This window comes from Acomys russatus, chromosome 14, assembly GCF_903995435.1.
Source record: "Acomys russatus chromosome 14, mAcoRus1.1, whole genome shotgun sequence".
Classification (NCBI taxonomy): Eukaryota; Metazoa; Chordata; class Mammalia; order Rodentia; family Muridae; genus Acomys; species Acomys russatus.
In genome coordinates, this window is record NC_067150.1 from 60,462,785 (window position 1) to 60,479,779 (window position 16,995).

The 16,995-nt window shown below is 46.5% G+C and overlaps 1 protein-coding gene across 3 annotated transcripts in view; it reads left to right on the forward strand.

Moving 5' to 3' along the window:
- LOC127198672 (nuclear receptor ROR-alpha) overlaps nucleotides 1-16,995 on the forward strand; it is a 195,191-nt gene that overhangs the window by 88,144 nt on the left and 90,052 nt on the right. Inside the window, exon 1 of one of the 3 annotated variants that reach the window (XM_051156735.1) lies at nucleotides 9,611-9,798. The exons of 1 other annotated variant lie outside the window; for it this stretch is intronic. In XM_051156735.1, coding sequence (XP_051012692.1) covers nucleotides 9,771-9,798 — 28 coding nt within the window. In that variant the 5' untranslated portion in view covers nucleotides 9,611-9,770. Of the gene's footprint in view, nucleotides 1-9,610; nucleotides 9,799-16,995 lie in introns of those variants that run through there. One more of the 3 variants, XM_051156734.1, reaches the window with a different exon arrangement.

Genomic DNA, 16,995 nt, shown 5'->3' on the forward strand with positions numbered 1-16,995 from the left:
AAAGAAAACTTCACATCTGCTGCACAGGAAATCCCAGGAAATGGTCAGCCAGCAGGGGAGAAAATGGAAGCATTTGGATTGACTCTTCATCCAAAGCCACTTTGAAGGGCTAGGGCGATCATTCGGTCCCGAGTTACAATCCTAGCTCCAGAGAGGGAATTGGAGACGGAAAGATCCCTGGAGTTCACTGGCCAGCCACACACCTGTGCCTCCAAATTCAGTGAAGACCCAGGCTCTAAAATAAGGTGGAAACAATAGAGAAAGACAGCTAACATCATCAACCTCCAGCCTGCTATCCACACACATACGTGCATGTGTCCCTACACACACACACACACACACACACACACACGATGGTGTTCAAACACTACTACTAAAACACCATGTGACTAGGTTGCCTAATCTAGTCATCTTCATCTCACAATACATAGGAACATAGGAATGCTTTTCGATTCAAGAGGAAGGAAGCGACTAACATTTAAAATGAATTAAACATAGTTATAAGACTAACATTTTTATTAAGACAAAAATACCCACTCGAGCCTGTCCCAGTTCAAGTGCTCAGGGCACAGTTGCATTGCACTGGACTTGGGCATAAATAATAGATGGGCTTCCGGGAGTGAGAGGAGGCTGCAGGTGGAACACTGCGTGGCATGAGCCCCGTGCTGCAAGCTCGGGCTTGGATATGAGCATCCAAACCGCTATTGACATGCGGCACAACTGTCTGAAATGTCAATAGATATAAAATGAAGATTTCATAATGCAGAATAATTGATTACTCTGCTTGACTGAACAGGAACATATTTTCTCTATGAAAGCAAAATAATGGCAGCATTTGCTCCTGGAAACTTCCTCACTTCAAGCCTTGACTTTCCCAACAAAGCCCACATGACTGTGTGGTCTTGATCGCGCATGACAAAAATAGGCAAAACCGTCTGTAAGTGTTTATCTTTTCTCCATTATTTTGTATTTATATGATCGTAGCTTTTTTAAAAAAGAAAAGTGAGATACAGCCTCTCTACAAAGTGCGAATATTAATAGAACTGTCTGTTATAATTTCCAGAGCCAAAATGGATGAGACACAAAAATCAAGTAACATTCAATTTATCTTATTCATCTTTAAATGCTCTGCTGAGCTTTAGTGAAATAACACCACGTTTTATTTAACTCTTCCTCCGTGTGCTGTGATGCTGAGCTCATTGGCTCTGTGTGTTTTACTAAGCATAATTTAACTTCATGACTACCAAGCCAACCGTTAATCCTTGCAATAAGATTACAAAACAGGCAGCTGTGAGAAGACATCTATTTTCTCAAGAACAGTTTCTTTCTTGTGCCCTGACTCCCAACCACTTCCCCCAACAAAAAAATAGTCTCTGAATAGATTCAGTTTGGTTTTTAATTTTTATTTGTCTTGGTTTTTAATAGAGTCTCATTTCCCAAGGTCATCTTGAACTCATACTATAGCCGAACATAACCTTGAGTTCCTGGTCCTCCAGCCACCACCTCCCAAGTGCTGAGGTTACAGCCTGTGTCTCCGTGACCTGCTGAATGCCTGTTGTCTGATGGACTCAGACAAAGTGTGGGAAGGGAGGAAGGAAATGTAGCTATGGACCCACCTTTTAGACCTTCTCTCCTGTCTGTCTACGCATAGTTTATGCTAGTGTGAACCATTATTAGCACTGCCTGCTCTTCTGTTTTTTCTGCACACCGTTATCAGGAGTCTGGAGCCCTTGTATTCCTATTTCTACCAAGATTTAGGCAGGATTTCAAGGTCTAGCCTAGATGGACCCTTCTTCAGGAAGTTCTTCTAAAAAAAAAATCTAGCTCTGTACACATTAACCACTCTTGGTTTTCTTTTTATTATTATTATTATTCTACTTATTTTTATTTTATATGTATCTGTGTCTGCGTGTCTGCTTGGTTGTATGTATTTTTAGTTTATGTGTATCTGTGTCTGTGTGTCTTCTTTGTTATATATGTCCTTTCCTCAGAGGCCAGATGAGGGCATTGGATCCCTGAGAATTGGAGGTACAGGCAGTCATGAACCCCCCACCTACTGAGAACCCCACAAGAGCAGCACATGCGCTTGACCACTCGGCCATCGCTCGAGCCTCCGCTCTCTCATTCTTGACTAGCATGTCCCTTGTTCGGCAGAGCACTTGCATCACACGTTCTGCCTCGCAGTAGAGCACCATGTTCATTCAGTCTCTTTCCTGCTGGATCACGGACCCCTTACAGGACATCTTAAAGTCCTGGCCTTTCTCCTTCCCTCTCCATGTCCTAACATAGTCATGCACAGAGATCTTTACTCGTTAGGTGGGAACTTGCCCTCGTACAGAAAAAGAAATGTGAGGACTCGCCTGACCACAGTCCTCTTAGGGCAAGCAGTGCCTAATTCTTAATTTGTACATGCCCCTCCTACTTACGGAGCAATTACTTAATGAACACTCAATGTTGTCCCGTGTGTGTGCTCACATGTCTGTGCGCACTGGTGCACATGCACATGTAGGTGTGTGAATGTGAAGGCCAGAAGGAAGTAATGTGTCTTCCTCAGTTGATCTCCACCTTGTTTTTCTGAGGGTAAGTCTCTGAATGGCCTCGGGAGCTTGCCAATTTGGCTAAGCCGACTAGCCTGCAAGCCCCTGTCTCTGCCTCCATGGTGCTGGGCCTACACGCTGCCCGACTCAGCTTCTCGCACGGCTGCCAGGAATCAGAATTCAGATCTTCACACTTGGAATGGCGAACGCTGTACTCTTCAACTCCAATAAATACTTATTTTACGTAAAACAACGTGGCGGCAGCCTCGTAGAGAACAGAATAGCATGCAGGTCTCCTTCAACGACTCCTCACTGAGGATCAGGGTTCTGAGTCGGCATGGGTTCTTGTGTGTATTAAAATACAGGAATTAGCTCTCTTCTTCTGTGGCACTTCCTAGGCATTTGGCTGCATCGAGACGAAGCTACGTACCTCCTCCCCAGCTACCAGCTGTCAGAAACTCAATGAAATCCACCACAAACTCAAACTTGATACTTTCTATGTGAGGTGTGTAGCCGCAGGAGGACCTGTTGGGGGCCTGAGAAAGTAGAAAGGTTGTGTGGTCTGATCAGTGGGGGTGTGGCTTGGAGTGGGTGGGGGAAAACAACAAACAAGGCATTTCCATGAAGCAATGTGTCGTGACCCATTGTAGAGTGAGCCTGCTGTTAAGCAAGGAGCATTCTTGTTTAGACCAAGGAGAGCTGGAGAGAGAGGACGCATTGTGGATGCCAGTTTTGAGTGTTCCCAATTGGTTATTGTCACAAAGGAAAAGAAAAGAAGGAAGAGGAAAAGTGTATTTTCAGACCGATAGATACTACTGTGCCTTGGCCACTGGGGCTCAAAAGAGCCAGCAGAGCTCACAAACCTTATCAGTCTCTCTAAAGAAGATGCTTTCCACCAGTATGTCATGGGAAAAAACCCTTAAACAAAGAAGGTAAAAAGCCCAGGACAAATGCGCCAGAGGCTCACCGCCCTGTCACTCCATGCAACCTGCAACACAAACACCAATGCTTTTCTCTGAAGAAACAGGACACTAACAAAAATGAGGAGGAGGAGGAGGCTGCAGAATATGCTAGAGTCTTAGCGAAGAGAATGAAGGAAGCCAAAGAAAAATGCCAGGAATAGATTGCCAGGAGACATGGCTGCCTTTGCTGAGAGCTTCTACTTCTGAGAGTCCAGTAAGAAGTAAGTCTTGAGAGTAACAAATAAATGGTCCAGACCTTGAAAATCTACAGGAATTATTAAGGTGGAGGCTGCTGGTTCTGTTTCCTAAGTGCTGGCATCCCAACCTTTCTTTATACCGATTTAAGCTAATCTGCCTCATGACCCTGCAGAGCTCTACTGTCCTGACTTCACATGTGATGAAACAAAGGTTTGCTCAAGATCACTCAACTGGTGAGTAGGATGCAGGCTGGTTTTGAGCCCAGCTTCTCCATCAAAATGCCGAAGCTCACTCTGCTGTAGGATAGAATTGAGGAAGTGAATCAGGCTCCTCAGAGAAGTGAATGAAAAAAGCCCAACACGGAGAAAGGGATGACGATGCTCCTGAAAACATGAGTGGCTGTGACAGTAAAGCCCTTTGATGTCTACGTTACTCGCTCGTCCCATGGGGGTGGGGGGACAGATGTTGGTCTTGGGAGGTGAAATGACTTGTCAGAGGTATCACAGAGAGAGGCTAGGGATGTTCTTAGGTTTACTTGTAATCTCTGTATTAGAGATTAGAGAGAGAGACAGACAGACAGACAGACAGACAGACAGACAGAGACAGAGAGACAAAGACAGAGAGACAGAATGACTGTTTGTGATAAGAAAATAGAGGGTGGGCTACCGAGCGGAAGGAAGGGAAATAGCCAGAGGTGAGCAGTGGGAAAGATGGACAACTGAGAACAAAGTACAGTCGCTCGTGTGTGCAAATTCCACAACAAAACGCATTACTCTGCATGAAAGAAGGAAAGAAAAAGGTATCATGCGTGGCCTCTTCTGCCAGCCTTAGAGATGTAGACACCTCTGAGAACCTAATGGTACACGGACCCTCTTGTCTCTTTGCTTGCTGCCTTAGCAGGTGTGTGTGTGTGTGTGTGTGTGTGTGCGGTGCAGCACATGCTGCCCATGTAGTGTGTGGAGGCTGGTCATCTCTGCCTGCCAGTGAACTTCAACCTTTTCCTCATTGTAATGGTTACAAAACACAGGCCAAATCTCTGAGTTTCCTAACAGCCATATGAAATATTTGGCTCCGGAGAGTCCATGAAGTACAGCCTGGCTCCAGCCAAACCACCCACCTCAACGGTCTGCTCTGCTAATAGGCACGGGAGTGGTCCATAGCCACCCATCTCCCGGCCGCCAGTAGCCCAGGCCACTCAGATAATGGGCTCCTGAAGAAAAGCACAGCCTCGTGCAGAGAAGCGATTGACTTCTGGAGGGTTTTAGAGGAAAGGTCACCTCCATTGGTAAAACTTCTGAAGACCAAAGCAATTCTGTGCACTCTTGGTTCTGGAGTATTGTAGGCCTGAAATAGATATTCAGTAATTGTGGTCAGTTAGCAAAAGTGTGTGTGTGTGCGTGTGTGTGCGTGTGTGTGTGTGTGTGTGTGTGTGTGTGTGTGTGTGTGTGTGTAAAACTGAAGGCACCGTTTGCCACCAAAATACTGCTTGTTTCATCAATTTTCATGTACAATATATTTGCATACTCTCCTGCATATTTAAATGCTCCTCTACTTTGGTCTTAAAACAGTGAACAAGACAGACAAGCCATATTAAAATGGTCATCCCTCCTCTTAACATTAACAAACAAGATCAATCCAGGGTCTCCTCTCTTACTCTTGATTTCGGAATCTCTCTAGGATTACTCATAGAGCCGTGGGTGAGGCCTTCTACATTCAAACTTAGCAAGGCCATAGCCTGCATAAGGAAATATGTGCCCTCTCTGTAGCACCCCAGGTCCTCTTGCTGGCCCTCTTGGTCTTTCAGGAAGATGATCCACGGCTCTGTTTTGGCCAGAATGGTCCAGCTCCTGAAGGATCCAAAATAGGGCGACCAATGATCCAGTCGAAACAAGTGTCTAGGACTACAATAACTTTTGGGTCACCTCTTCCCTGTCCAGTTAAGAAGAAATTAATTGAATCATCAAGCTTTAGGAAAGAGAGGCTGAAAGCATCTTGTTCTGAGACCTTGAGAGGTGGGGCAAACTCCTCAACCCACTGATTTGATGTTCTCCTACAAAGCCTTATGTGCACACTTGGATGTAATAAATTATGTTATATGTCCATGCTTGGATGTGATAAATCATATGATCGGGCCTCTGTGTGGCAAAAACCCAAATCTCAAAGAGCTAAGAATCATTTTTTTTATTAAATTTGTATTTTGACGATTTCATGCATGTCTGTGATGCGTTCTGGATGCTCTCATCCTGCCCTTTTTCTTCTTCCTCCCTCCCCTACCTATCCAGCTTTCTCTTCCCTCCCTGCTCATCTTCCACATTGCTGTCTTCTTCTGTCAGTTGTGTCTCTCTGGGTTTGGCTTTAAAACTGGAATTATCCACTGGAGGTTGGCAGATTCACTAGTGGGTATACAACTGAAGACAGTGAACACACACACACACACACACACACACACACACACACACACACACACACACACACACCCCTCCTGGAGTAGAGGGCAGGGTCTTCTGAACTCTTCCACAATTCATGGCTGACTGTGGGAAAGCCCTGTCTTGAGTAGGGCCCATAATCCATTGCAGCTGCTGTGAGTTCGTGTTTACAGTGAGTGTTCAGTGTCAGGAGAACGGGACGTCTCTGACCTTCTCCGTGTCTTCTATTCCTTCCGCTGTCATTCTGCGGTGTCCCTTGAACCTCAGAGGCAGTGGTAGGAATGACTCGTTTAGGGCTAAGCCCTTTGCCCACTGCTGTCTTTGCATCTTGGGCAGCCATGAGTCTCTAGAGTCAGGAACCGGCCCCGGGGAGCCCAGGTCACTTCCTGGACCTGTGGCAAAGAGGTTGTCACCAACTTCCTGGCCGGATTGCAATCCGGACCCCTGCAGAAGTGCACCAGACTCTGCTCGTGGGTATCCACATTGTGTGTCCATTTCCCATCCGATGCCAGGTCCACGGGGACAAGCCCAATGGGGCCCCGTATGAGTCTGTGGGCACGTGTAAACTTGTGGGTGAATTGCGCGTGATTATAAGTCCATATTGACCTTTTGCTGAGGTTAGCCAACACCAGTGTTCTTAAGGTCTGTGTAGCATCCTCCATTAACCGGAAAGAATCCCCATCCTATGGGATCGCCTTCTTGTAATCAATATTTTTTTTTTCAGACCATTTGTTTTGTTTGGTTTCGGTTTTGGTTTTTTTGAGACAGGGTTTCTCTGTGTGGCCTTGGCTGTCCTGGACTCGCATTGTAGACCAGGCTAGCCTCGAACTCACAGCAATCTGCCTGCCTCTGCTGGGATTAAAGGCGTGTGCCACCATGCTCAGCTCAGACCATTTGTTTTAAAGGATGCAAAGAATATATTTCTTAAAACTATTTCCTCCAGAGTAGGTATTCCACTGCATTTATTTAACAAAAATCGAATCACTCCTCTGTATTTATAATGTTTTGATATTGTACTGTGTCTTTATATGATGGCATTTTAATTTAGTGTGTGAAATTTTGTATCGTTTGAGGTTCCAATTTGATTTCCTTGAAGGAAGATATGTAGCATTTTCTTCCTGGCTTTATTTGTTTGGTCGAAGACTTATAATTCCACAGGAAATTTATTCCACGGGTCATCTGTTTTTTTTTTTTTTTTTAAGCCTCTCATTTTTATTTTCGAAGGTTTCATAAAAGCCGTTCCTATGAAGTGCAGTTGTCTCCCCTAGGTTAAAAGCTGGTGATATGTAATAGAGGCGTGTATTACAAAGAGCATCTAGCCACCCAGGAAGCTCATGACTTACCATCTGAACTCTGCTGCTCATTAGCTGTAGGATGTGAGAACAACACATCTCCAAAGGGCAAGGTCAGGGCTACATTATCCTGGAAATGTCTTCACCGCCGAATAAATGTGTAAATGTTTCAAATAGGTGTGATGAGATTCTGTTTCTACTGAGGACCTCTCTGTGGGAGGAAAGATCATGCTATTTGTAATTGTGGAAGCCCATGTCACCTCACATGTCATCCCTCATCATCGGTTTCATTCGAAATGGCCTGGAAATAACATTTGCTATAAATGTAAGACTATTCAGCTCGGAGTCAGCTGTCTGGTGGGCAGGCTATGGGCTCTTACCTAAAGCAAGATGCTGTTTTCAAGTAACGCGCTTCTCAGCTATAGACCGAGATCCACTTGCATTGCTCAGGACACGTGAGCACGCGCTCCATGACTGTGTGATTTTCCCCTCTGACAATACAAAGGGAAGGAAAATGGCCCCCAGAGCCCACCAGTCAGCTAGTGTGGCGGCACCCTTCTTTTCACGTTGTTAGCGCAAGGAACCGGGGACCAAATCTGAAGAATGGGGCGTTGCCTCATTGGGAGATGGCGTTGCATCATGGGAACATGGTGTGATTTCATTTCATAATTGTAAACATTACAGTGGGTATGGCTGATTTCCTTTGCAACCCTTGTCCACATCACTATGGCCGACAGCTGAGTTAACATGGGTAGGTCCTGGCTTCACATTCTTATCCTGTCACTTCTTATTTTTGTGGTTGAATTTTTAAAAAAGAAAAAAAAATTCTATTTGGGAATGAATGTGTCTGAAATCAAACATTTTTGTAAGGCCATAGCTTGACTGAAAGCCAATGAAGTTTTCTGATCATTCCAGGCCCAGCACTGTGTAAATGTTTGGAAAACTTGATTCTTCCCCCCCCCCTCCCCCCTCCCCCCCATGGGGTTGGGAGGATGGGTAGTGGACAGATTGGAATCTTTGCTACAGGGCTAGATGTCTGCATGTGTTCTGAATTATGGCCGTAATACATGGGTCAAGGACAGCTTGGTTATAAGTAAGAGAAATACTAGGACCTTCCCTGTTTGATCATCAGGAGTGGGGGGGGGGGGGGGGGGGTGTCTCAGAACAGCACTAGGTAAGCAAACTTGGCTTAAAATATATTTTTTTTTTCTTCTGTTATGCTCAATACTGTAAGTGTACTTGCCAATGTTTTAAGTAAAGCAGACGCCCCGGTAAGTAGTCTTGAAATTAATCATAACGAGATTCATCTGGGGACGGAAATAAAACCGTGATTTACGTTCCCATAAACCCAGTAAAAAGTTTCAAACATTGGAGGAAAGTAAATCTCAATTGTTAGTTGAGTGGCACGGCTAATGGTGTTGTCTGTGTTTTCTTCTGTTTAAAATGCAGCCAGTGCCTTTTTTTTTTTTTAAATCTCTGGGGTTAGAAAGCCAGCGCCATTTCTACTTGTAGATGGGGTTTCTGGAGAGTTCTAGATAGGGTGAGGGAATGAGCAGTTAAAATTGCCTGGCACCTGGGGCTCATTTAGCAGGCAGGCATGGTTTTCTAGTTTTTCACAAACAGGCGGTCTCGGGTGCGGGATGCTGCCTGAGCGGGCAGCTGAGAAACAGGACCATGGAAGCTGTGAGCTGGGTGAGTCCCGAAGGTCTAGGAGGGAGCTTGCTCCTTCCTCTGTGCGGGATGTGGGGGGCTGGGATGCTCTGGAACATTAGGGAGACTGCAGCGTCCTCAGACCAGAAGCTTGGTTCTAGCTAACCATCGGGTGGATTTGTCACCGAGAAGGGTTCCGGGACCGAGCGGTTAGTGGCGTCCCGGTGCTCGGCTGAAGCAGGGGTGGGGGGTGGCGGGGGGGGGGGGGTTGTCGCTGGAGCGTGTGGAAAGTGGTCAGGAGAGTGGCAGAGAGCTTCCGGGCCGCCACAGGTGATCGGCTAGTGAGAGGGTGGCTGGGGACCTTAGCGCGGGCCCCCGGGAGCGCCCGAGGGCAGCACAGCGTCCGGGTGGGCCGCTCGCGGTCACCTGCCCGCGGGGGCGGGGCGCGGCGCCCAACTGCACCCGCCTCCTGCCTCCCGCCTCTCGCTCCCGCCCCGGGAGGAAGCGGAGGGGCGCGGTGTAAACAGAGCGGCGGCCGTGATGTCAGCCGGTCACATGGAGCCTCTTATGGCTCGGGATGGCTCTCGGCGGGCGGGCAGCTGCGGCAGCTGCTGCTGTGGCTCGGGCGGCGGCGGCGGCGGCAAGAGGGGGCTCCGGGGTCGGACGGTCGGCTCTCCCTGCGCTCTCCGCACCGCGGCGTAAAGGATGTATTTTGTGATCGCAGCGATGAAAGGTGAGCTCCGGGTGGCCCGCGGGGACTCGGGTGGACTGGCGGCTCCGGGGGGCGGGGAGGAGGGCGCGCAGGGGGAGGGGTGGGCGCGCCTGCCCAAGCGCACGTACAGCTAAGGGGCAGCCACTCGAACCCAACCTGGCCTCCCGGGCCACCGCGACGTAGCCACTGGAGCCCAGAGGAGGGAACCGGCCTGCCTCGGGTCGTGGGAGCTGGACTCACGGGCCCGATCGCCCCTCCAGCGTCTCCTTAGCCGCTGTCACTCGCCTGGGTGCGCATGGCACCCAGCGGGGCTTCCCTAAGAAAGTTTGCCGAGAGTCGCGGCGGCTTGGGACGCGTAGAGCGGATCTGGCAACTGGGAGGAAGCCGGGGACGTTCACACTGGGTCCCCAGGGCCCGCACCCCGGGACAGCTCTGGCCTATGTTTGGGAGGGGGGGAGGAGCGGCGGCCAGGCTGGGCCCTGCATGCGAACGCTGGTGGTGTCATTCTCGGGACTGGTTAGCGTTCCAGGCCAGGCGTCGGAGCTCCGCACGGCCACTCCACCCTCTGCTGCTCGGGAGCGTCCGAGTGGCCAGCGGGTTAGTGAAGTGCGGCGTTGGGTCCTGTGGACGCTGCCACTTCCGAAAGCGCGCGGGCCGGAGCCTGCCCTGCTCCCAGAACGTGCCAAGACGCCCTCGGCCGCTGTCCCGGCCGCTGAACGCCCGGGCTAGACACTAGTGCATGGATGTAGGGAGACAACCCGATCAGCCCATGGGATTGGCGGGCAGAGGTCGAGGTTAGACCGCTGCGAGGGCCTGCGGGCACAGGCTGGCCGCGGTCAAGCCTCCTCGCCCCGGGCCTTCCTCCTTGATCCGGTGTTTAGAGCTGGGCGGTAGTAAGGTAGAACGAAAAAAAGAGAAACGGTATGCTGGCTTCAGGTTCCCCAAGGTGAGGCGGGAAGAAGCGCAACCAAGCTAGGGAAGTTTGTGATGGAGACAAAGTTTGGAGGTGCGCAGGAAGTTGCTTGTGCCGCAGGGAGAGACCTAGACACACACTTCGACATTTGCAGATGGCCCTGGGAGGCTCATACCGCAGCAGTACTTTGCGCGATCCTGGGCCGGCTGTGTCCTCACAGCGGATAATCTGCCCAAGCAGTGTGCAGGCCCAGTCGCCCGGCTTGGGGATTTAAAGCCCCATCTGTCTGTGGCACAGTGACCACTGCTCTCCGAGCGGGGGGCGGGGTGGGGATGGGCAACAGCTGAGCACCCCAATGGGCTTGCAAGGGTTTTGCCCGCCATCGCGGGCGCCCTGGTGCTCGTTAAACGTTTGCTAGGTTCAGGATTATTTTGTTGTTGCAATCCAGGATGAAGGACACCGGTACCACAACTGCGCTGGCTTTACTTTCAGATCACCGTGGGTTTTTTGTTCTGTTTTGTTTTGTTTTGTTTTTTTACTTAGAGATTGGGTGGCATCTTTTATTAATTATTAACAAGTCGAAGCGTTCAGGACGCCGAGATGAGCTGGCTGTGTGCAATGAAATCTTTCTTGTAGGATGCGCCCACGGCAAATTTAGAGTCTTTTCCTCTACCGCTTGCGGGAAGTGTGATTGAATCACTTTTATAATATGATACTGGGGTAGCAAAAGAGGAAAGAGCTTCCCGTGGTCTTAAGTGTGTGTGAAGGAAAGGTGTTGAGGTTTCTTATTGTGTAAAAGAAATCTGTTTCCCCTCCCCAAAAGAAAACCTTAGCATTGCTTCCTCTCAAGTGAAAACTGACTTCAGAAGCCATGAAGCCATCTGCATTTTGCTCCCTTGCCTCCTTAAATTAAAAAAAAAAAAAAAAAGAATTTTCTGTTTGGGAAGTGTTGGAGATGGCCCTTTTCCATTCTGTTTGCCGCTTGTGTTGTTGGGGAGAAAGGTGAGATGCTGAGGGAGACTTTCTAATTGCCTTTCCTCCTACTGAACAGTGAACCCCTCAAACATTAAGGAAATATCCTTTCGTGATGTTATTTGGAGCTGATATTTTCTTAATAAGTTGGCTTTTGGGTTTTGTAGGTTTAGTACCAAGGGAAGTTCTAGCCAAACTGGCTTTGTGATAAAGCCCCGAGATCCTCAGTATTTACCCCCAAATCATCCCCCCCACACACACACAAACCCATCCTCTGGCTGCCAAAAAAAAATATCCTAGATTGATAGTATTGTCATTGAGAATGAAAAACAAACAAAAACCAAAAACACTGTAACCTACAAGTCCCATCAGTGCAGTTTTCTTTAAAACCCAGGCTTGGGGTGGGGTGGGGTGAGTATTAGAGTGTTTCAGCATCTCTACGGCTTGTGTCTTGACAGGATTGTCTTGCTTTGGTGCAAAACTTAACTGAAGAGAAATAGTTTGTGGGAAAGCAAAGAATGCTGTAAAGTGTTTCCATATCAGATTTAAGGGAGGAAAAGAACTGGCCCGGGATCATATTAAATGCTTCCCTGCTGCCTCTTGGTTTTAATAGTTAAATTGGTTCCATATGCAAAAGTTTATATAATTAGATTCTTCTTCATGCAAAACAGAAAGGGTCTTCATAGCATAGCTTTTTGGTGTGTAAAACACCTCTGAACAGAGGAAGAGGAGAGAGAGAGAGAGACATCCTCTTTGTTGCCCGGTTTAATGGTGATTTTTTTTTTTTTTTTTTTTTTTAAACATCGTTAAATCAGGCCTTCTTGAACGCACCAAAGAAGAAAATCTTCTCTCTGTGTCAGTTGTCAAATTAGTTTAGGCTTAAAGTGGTTCTGTGCTTAGGAAGTATCAGCCTTGAGTTTGGGCAGCTTCCTTCAGTGTGTGTGTGTGTGTGTGTGTGTGTGTGTGTGTGTGTGTGTGTTTGTCCCCACTACCATTTGTGTTGCTCCTTGGGGCGCAGGGAGAGAGTAGGGGTGATATTGTGGAGGCAAGGAAGGGTACTTGGTCAGTCATCACATGGGCCAAGTACTCCCGGCTGGTAGCTTGAGGGCTAAAAGACTCAGAGCGAAAGCGGCTGGGCTGGCGTTGTTTGGCTTTGCAGCCCCTGTTTGTGTAGAAGGGACTTGGAATCCTGGGGGCTCAGGTGGAGGCCTCCATTCTCTCATGGACGCTTCTTGCAGTTTGTCGCACAGATGCAAGGCACCTTGAGCCTTTGGGAAGTACTCTGTTTATTGGACTTCCGTGTCACACTTAACTCGAACAGTCTGGAAGAATTTGGCTTTTGTTTTTTTTACTATGTGAAAATCGGATTCAGTTTCTAGTTTCATTTTAAGCATCCTTCCTGTGGTATCCCTGACCTGAGACTTGTGTCCCATTGAGGGGACCCTGTGATGGATAGGACTGAGAGAAAGTAGTGGCTGAACCTGGAAAAGCAAAAGTTCAAATGGCTGCCACTACTTAGCCAAGCGGCATTTTGTTGTTGTTTGTTTTATTTTATGTTTTGATCTTGTGAAGAGGATTCAATTGTTTGAAAGACAGAAGAAGGTCTGAGGCCTGAGAGGCGGTTCACTGGATGAGGGCTCTGGCTGCCAAATCTGAGGACCTGAGTTCTGTTCCTGGGACTCAGCAAGTGGAGGGACCGACTCCCACAAGTTAGCCTCTGACTTCCACATATGTGTCATGGCGCGCACATGTCCACATGCATATAGATGTAATAAAACAAGCACTAAAAATAATTAAAGGCAGAATGTCTGAACCTGTGCATGGCTGTAAATAGAGCCTTGACTGTCCTGAGATGGTATTTTAAGTGAGGTTTTCATAGGCAGCCTCTCAATGCTATGTATTTCAGTTATGTCACATGCACAACAAAAGAACGCTTCTGTCGGTGCTTGGCCGTCACCTGAGCTGAGCACTATAGTTGTAAACATTAGCCAGGTAGAAAGCAATATATACTTTATATATATATATACTTTAAGTCCCGATTGTTTTTATGCCTAGTAGATACACCTGAAAATAGATTCATGGTCCCCTAGACCCCTTTCCTCACATCTTTCCTTCCAAGCTTTGGGGATCACAACACCATTGGCTTTGTAACTAGCCCTGTGGCTCCTAAGAAGATAGGTAATATTTAGAAAGGGCCATTTGGTAGAACCCAAGTTAACTTCGTGTCTGGATAGATGGATCTTCAGAGGCGTTGTAGAGTTTGTTTTTCTTAAAAATTTCACCACCAGAAAAGTCCTCCATGTGGAATTTGTTGTCTGGGTATACTGTGTAATAGAGGTGTTTGTGCAGGCCTGGGTACAGCTTGGTTTGTGCAGCAGCAGCTTTGTATGTACAGGTCCTTTCTCCTTAGCACCGAAAGAAAAGAGAGAATAGGTTTTTCCTGTTGGCTACATACTCACAATATTTATTGCAGAAAATCAAGGTTGCTTTAGTTTGTATGTTTCATGTTTGACCGTTAAAACCCATAATTTTTAGATATCAACTCCATCAGCTATATTCATTTTATATTTTTTCTAATTTAAAATATACTTTTAAACATTCACTTGTGACATCAAGTATGAACTGATGTTTATTGATGTTTTCAAGCCCACCCGCTGACCCATAGAGGAGCGACAGACAGAAATCTATGTCTCCATCTACCCACTCCTTGCGAATGCTTCCCAGTCATTCCGGCCTTGGGACTGGTGAACAGAGAGGTTCGCCGTGCGGGCTCTCGTGACCATCAGGACTGTGGCCTTTCCCATAAACTGTCAGAGCACCAGACCTAGAGAAAAGGTTTAAATAAGAGCTCGTATTAGCTAATTGGCAATATGGGGAGGGGAACACTTGAAATATCTTGTTTCTAGATTTTCTTTCTTTCTTTCTTTTTTTTTTTTTTTTTAAGTGAAATGCTAGCCCCTGTCAGGTTATGACGGTATAACTTAAACCTCTGCTCTCGAGGCTATAAAAAGCAAGGCCGAGTTTGCTCCCTGCCAGGGCTTTTCTTTTGTCAGTTTCTGACTTTTCCCTCAAGTTGACTAGGCATTTCCCAAACCAATAGAGGTATCAATCTGTGTAGCTAACCTGCACTTCATGTCTCGCACACACTCCTGTTTATGTCCTCTGATGATCCCATGCATTTGAGTTGACGAAAATGAAGCTACACAGATCAAGCACCATAGCCAATTTCTTTCAGCTGACAACCAGTAGGGCCTGGACTAGGCCATCAAGTCCTACCATCTTCCTGTCAAACCCCCCCCCCCCCCCGCCACCAAGGAAGTTGTAAAAATGTCTTGTACATAACTTTGCTCCTAGTTAGTATAAATAAATCTGCCATTTATATGGGGGGAAAATAGATTCAATTATGTAATGCTTTGCTGAGCCTAATATCTTTAAATTACTCTTTAATAAAATCAATTTGGTACAAATGGGGTTATTCTCATTTGCTTCTCTTTGCTCTTCATGATTTTCATTAAGGCTGCTTCGTATTAAGATGTGGGAGAAACCTAAGTGTGACTTTCCTAAACAACACAGAACAGCATCATGCAGGGTCGCTAACGTGCGCCAGGAGTCACCATTAGGGCAGAACAGGACCAGATAGTTGTCTGTCTGTTCCATTTATCTTTAGGAAAGGAGGGGTTTACAAATGTGCCTTCTCATCTCAATATGTCTCGCGTGGTCGAGTGTTTATGACTGTGGCTGTGCTGATAGCAAGGGGCGGTGGTGTACCCACTGCTGAGAGACTTGGTGTCTTTCACATCAGCAGAAATAGACGTTTTCTTGACTGAGACGCAGAAGCTCACCTCTCCCAGTGTTGGTGCTTAACCTCTCCAGCTACTGGGTTGAGGGGTGCTGTCATTTCAGAGGCTCGGGGAGAGATGAAACTTGAAGTCCCATCAGCAACCAGGTGTCCTCCTCGGCATTCCTGTGATACGGATGTCCTGTCATCCCTGAACACCTATGATGAGGAGCTCACTGTCTCCAGAAGTAGCTTATTCCATGTTGAATTAGAAAAATCATCTCATACCAAGAACACATCTCTGCCCTGCTCCAGTGCTCTGTTGGGCATCCTTCAAACTGAAGACAGCTGTTTGAAAACTAGTAGAAACTCATACACACACACACACACACACACACACACACACACACACACACAAGCTCTGCTGTCCCTCTACCTTCCATCTCACTCGCAGTTCATGGTCTTACACTCTTGGTCAGTTTCTTCCTCAAATGTGCTTTAGTTTGTGTAGAAACACTTGAAATTTTGATGACAAAAGTGAGTTCCAGCTGCCGGGTATGATATGGCTGACCTGCTGCTGAACTCACCACATAGGAAAAAGGAAAATATGACTTAGATATTAAACAAAAACAAAAACAACTTTGTTTAAAACATATTAAGGCACAAAAGAAGGGTCTCATAACTCCACGGGGTAATCTTTATAATTTGTGAAAGTAGGGTCTTCAGTGTTTATGGATACATGATTCGACTTATGTTGATTAAACTATCAAAGAAAATAAAAGACGTCACAAAAATAATTATAGGAACATTACAAGCTCTTAGAGCTGTTTTAAAAAAGCAGTATCACATCTGAGATAAGGCTGCCCTCTAGTGGATGCTTGCTCATGGCAAGCAAAAGCCACGTTGGTGCCAATGAAATTCCCATCAGGCTAGTGGAAAAGGTCAAAGGTTGTGAATATTTTCTCACAGGCTGTGAGACATTCTTCACCAGGTTCAAACATGTAATTTGTTATCTTATGCTGATATTAGAAACGACTTACTAGAAAATGAATTTCTACAGGTTTTTTTTTTTTTTTTGGAAGGAAGTAAGGATCGTTTTTAAGAAACGTAAGCTCCATTGAATCTACACTATGTTTGAGTGACATTTCGTTTGCAAGCAGCTAAGACCTGAATAAAAACCCTTGTTTTGCCATAAAAATTTTAACTTCAGTTTTATTCTCCACTTTCAATTTTTCTTTTTTTTTTTTAAATGTCAGTGAAACCCAGCGTTTTTCCTTTTCAAATCAAGACCTTTATACACACACACACACACACACACACACACACACACACACAAGTCAATAATGAGAATCACTGATGATCCTTTTGGCATCAAAACAATTTTAAATATGGATGCAGAAACTGTTTAGCTCCTTGATTTGATTCATCCAAATTTTCAGGTTGCCTAGAAAATAAAGTGTCTATGATTTGGGGGAAGGGGAGAGCTTGATAGAGTTTGCAGGTTACACTGCCCTACCATAAATAGGCTGGGGTGTTGTTGCCCAGTTGGTAGAGA